This window comes from Ixodes scapularis, unplaced genomic scaffold (assembly GCF_016920785.2).
Source record: "Ixodes scapularis isolate PalLabHiFi unplaced genomic scaffold, ASM1692078v2 PGA_scaffold9__187_contigs__length_104089568, whole genome shotgun sequence".
In the NCBI taxonomy this organism is placed as follows: domain Eukaryota; kingdom Metazoa; phylum Arthropoda; class Arachnida; order Ixodida; family Ixodidae; genus Ixodes; species Ixodes scapularis.
This window is the reverse complement of record NW_024609884.1, coordinates 79,795,950-79,799,841: the sequence shown is the minus strand read 5'-3', so window position 1 is coordinate 79,799,841 and position 3,892 is coordinate 79,795,950. Positions and strand designations below refer to the sequence as shown.

Genomic DNA, 3,892 nt, shown 5'->3' with positions numbered 1-3,892 from the left:
GGGAAGAAAAACTGAAGGTCGGTTATGGCGGCGCCCATGCACAGCTGCCTGAAAGCGTCTATATCCTAGGTGCCAACGTCTTCGTCTTCGTCGTCTTCGAGACGTCTTCGTCGGGACGGAGACGTCTCGACCAGCTGAGGACGTCGGCAGGACCATCTGCGTTCTCTGAGCAGTTGTATGCCCTACACTCTAAGAAAAAAGGCAGCGCGACTTGCTCCCTCAAGGGAGCAAATGCGCTGACACAACCATTGATCACCTAGGGGAGCAACGGTAACGGGAGCAACTCTTACTCCCCTACCGTCAGTCCCTCAAAGTTGAACTCCCAGGACTAACTTTTGCACCCTTGCATTTAGGCCACTGGGACTAAATGTTGCGCCCTTACCTGATTTATTACTAAATTTCTGCCTTACACGCCCAGGTGGCGATAGTCAACGTCGAATTCAAAATTGCATAAAATATGGTATCGCTGGGGTAGATCTTTTCCACGCTCATTACATTCACATCTGAACAACGCTTATTTCAAAATTTCACACGTATTATACATTTTAACATAGACAAGGAATGGGAACAATCGCGCACACACAACACACACGCGACGACACGCTAATTCAATCGCCACCCCAAAGCCTGCCCATGCGACTTTTATACTGATCATACGGAAGGAATCGTTTTGTCAGTGACCATCTCAACCGTGAGCGATGTTACAAATATGGGGCTTCTTCTGCACCAATATTGTTTTAAAATATTGTTGCTAAACTTTCCAAGGAGTATATCTCTTACTAAGAAGTAATGGTACACACAAGCAAAAGCAAATGGGATTATGGGGATATTCATACAGCGTGTAGTTGGTCAGCCATTAAAGTTGCGATGAGTCACACGCTGTAGATGAGCAATTTAGCCAGTGCAGTACAACCGCTAGCCTGGGGTCTTTAACGTGCACCACGCAGTAGTGATACACGACCGTACGCCGGTACGATGCTCATCCAGATCGAAACGGGCAGGGGTGGGGCTCGAACCCAGGATCCCTGGGTTCTGCAGCGCGAGCTGTCGCTCCACGCGCGTCGAGCTGGGTGTGCGCTTTAGCCCACTCGGCCACGGATCCTTTTTTTTTTTTTTTTCTTATTTATTACATGGAAAAAGGACAGTAGGAACAATCAAGACACATTCTAACAGAGTTATCCCTTATTTACATTCAAACTGTCTAAAAATGGTCACATGGAAATACGAAGAAAGAGGGATATGGAAACATATTTCGAATGGGGTCACATCTCTAAAAGTCGGGAAGATGAACACATTTGTCAAGAAGGGTATACCATTTTGGGCGTTTCTTGAGGTGGTCGTACACATTACGTACATGTGACACAGTTTCTATGAAATTGGACTCTGTAGACCATGGAGGATCAGCATTTCTATCAATCATCCTTGTTTTCCAAAGACTCTGCAGACCCATCAATGTGAACAGGTCATAAGGAAAAGTATCATTCTGGTTTAAAGGCAAAAAACGTATCGTATATGCACAGATATTTAGATCTTTCTTCAATGTCCTTTGTACGACATCCCAAAACAGATAGGCGTCGGTGCAAAAAATAAAGCAATATTCTATTGTTTCAGGCTGGTTGCACAAACGGCAGTTCACTGACCAAGGAACAAATATACCTTTTTCGCGAAGCCAAGGCTTTACCGGCAACGTTGAAGTGTGGAGCTTATAAAAGAATGACTTCGCGGTCGGTGAGACATCTAGCTTACACACAGGTTTCAGGACGTCTTGTCCCGGGCCATTACTGAACATACTTCGGTACAGGGGTATAGGAAATAATGCATCGATGAGATCAACATATAAAGCTTTCCGTGACACTTTAAATGATTATTCCAAGCAAAAACGTGCTTAAAGGAACTCTCTTGAGCTCACTACCTCTCCGAGGTATCCCAAGGGACGAGATGTGCTCGCAGGCACTGTTGTTACTACCAAATACGGCAACGCACTCGAAAGCTCCGCCTGCATGTAAGTTCGAAGGAAGTCATGAGACACAGTTCTGAAGAACAAGAAGCGTGATATAATTTGTTTTAAAAAGACGTGTAAAAGCCCGAGACCGCCTTGCTCAACGGAACGAAACAGGTTATCTCGTCTCATGGATTCCCAAGTGGAACCCCTTACAAAAGTTGCAAACACTCTGTGAAACTTCTGAATGTGGCCTCTAGCACAGCAAATCACCTGAAGTGCGTACCAAAGTTTTGCTGCTAAGAAGATATTACAGGCTTTCGCCCGTCCAAAAATAGACCAGTGATTTATTTTCATTATTGCCGCTTGAGTTTTCATCTTTTCAACCCTTTCTGTCCAATAATGTCCATTGTTCCTAACGCAGTTAAGGGGAGCTCCTAAGTACTGAGGGGCAATGCAGCTCCATGAAATGCCAGCGCACTTTGAAGGTGTTGTGGCCTATTGCCCGCACCAGAAGCCTGTACACTTTGCCTTGTTGATGAGCGCCCCAGTCGTGGAACAGACGTTTTGAGCTAAAGCGAACACATTGTCTACGCTTCGTTCGTCTTTACAGAAGAACGCAGTGTCATCTGCATACGCAACACTTTTACCTCTGTGGAGTAGAAACGGTGTTTAGTACGCTTAGACATAGGGGATCTAAGTACAGTGCAAACAAAAGGGGGGACAAGGGGCATCCTTGTTTGACAGAGGACTCTAGACGAATTGGACCTGACAGAGAGCCATTAACTATAAGCCTAGTGGTACAATTGCGGTAGCATATCTTTATTCCTTTAAAAAGTGTTGGTCCTAAGTTTACGTGGCGGAGTATGTCGAATAGAAAAATATGAGAGACGCGATCAAAACCTTTTGCTAAATCCACTTGAACCATAGCCACTTGATCTGCATGAGCACAGCAGCTCTCTATTATTGTACGAGCTACGTGTATGTTTGTCTGTATCGTTCTGCCCTTAATTCCACAAGTCTGGTGATTGCCAACAACACTGGATGTGACGTATTGAAGTCGTTTTGTCAGAATTTTTGCAAAGATTTTGTAGTCCACATTGCAGAGTGTAATAGGGCGGTACCCTTCAACATTCAGGAGTTTATCTGCCTCTTTACTTTTTGGGATTAAAACCGTATGGCTCTTATAAAAAAAAGGTGGTAGTGTTTCCTGCTCATACGCTGCCAGAAACACTTTAAGTAGAAACGGGCTTAGGAGGTCCTTGTATTTTTTATAAAACTCTACTGGAAGTCCATCGGGCCCTGGTGTTTTTGAATTGGTAATTCATCTATCGCGCATTGTACGTCTTCCAATGTGATTGGTCTACCAAGGAGATCGTTCTTAAGCTGGCTAACCTGGGGCATCAGCGAGACTAGATATCTAGCTTTTTCTCTATATATCGATTGCGTTTGCCCGAAGAGGCTCTGGTAGTGTGATTCAAAAGCATTCATGATGTCAAGTTCATCAGATGATAAGGCCCCGTTACAATTCAGAAGTTGTATTCTTTTTGACTGTCTATTGCGAGTCTCATCGTCAAGTGCTCGTCGAGTGGGTGTCTCGGAGGATAGAATTCGTCTACAACGAGACCGTACTAGTGCTCCGTGGAACCGTTTTTGTTCGTGACTTTGTATCTGACATTTCACTCGTAGTATTTCTTCATGAAGCAGGCCAGGCGTCTGACACTCTAGCTCGTGGAGGGTCTGTAGGTTGCGTAAAATAAAAATTTTTGTCTTTCTTTGCATGGAAGGATGTTATGCACGAGCATTCAATTGCTTCGTTCTTAATTTCTTGTTTAAACGAGTCCCACTGGGCAAAAATACCGAATTGGTCGTTCGTACTCGCTGTATAAAAATTTTCTCGAACTCGCTTTTCAAAAACAAAAAGCACCCTCCCGACAAGCCATCAGCATGACT

General features: G+C 44.4%; 1 protein-coding gene across 1 annotated transcript; it reads right to left on the bottom strand.

Annotated features, from left to right (window-relative positions):
* Nucleotides 1–1,270: 1,270 nt before the first annotated feature.
* LOC115324999 lies at nucleotides 1,271–2,131 on the bottom strand. The gene is given in 1 exon segment (XM_040223684.1): nucleotides 1,271–2,131. A coding segment is annotated over 1 exon segment (861 nt).
* Nucleotides 2,132–3,892: the final 1,761 nt, after the last annotated feature.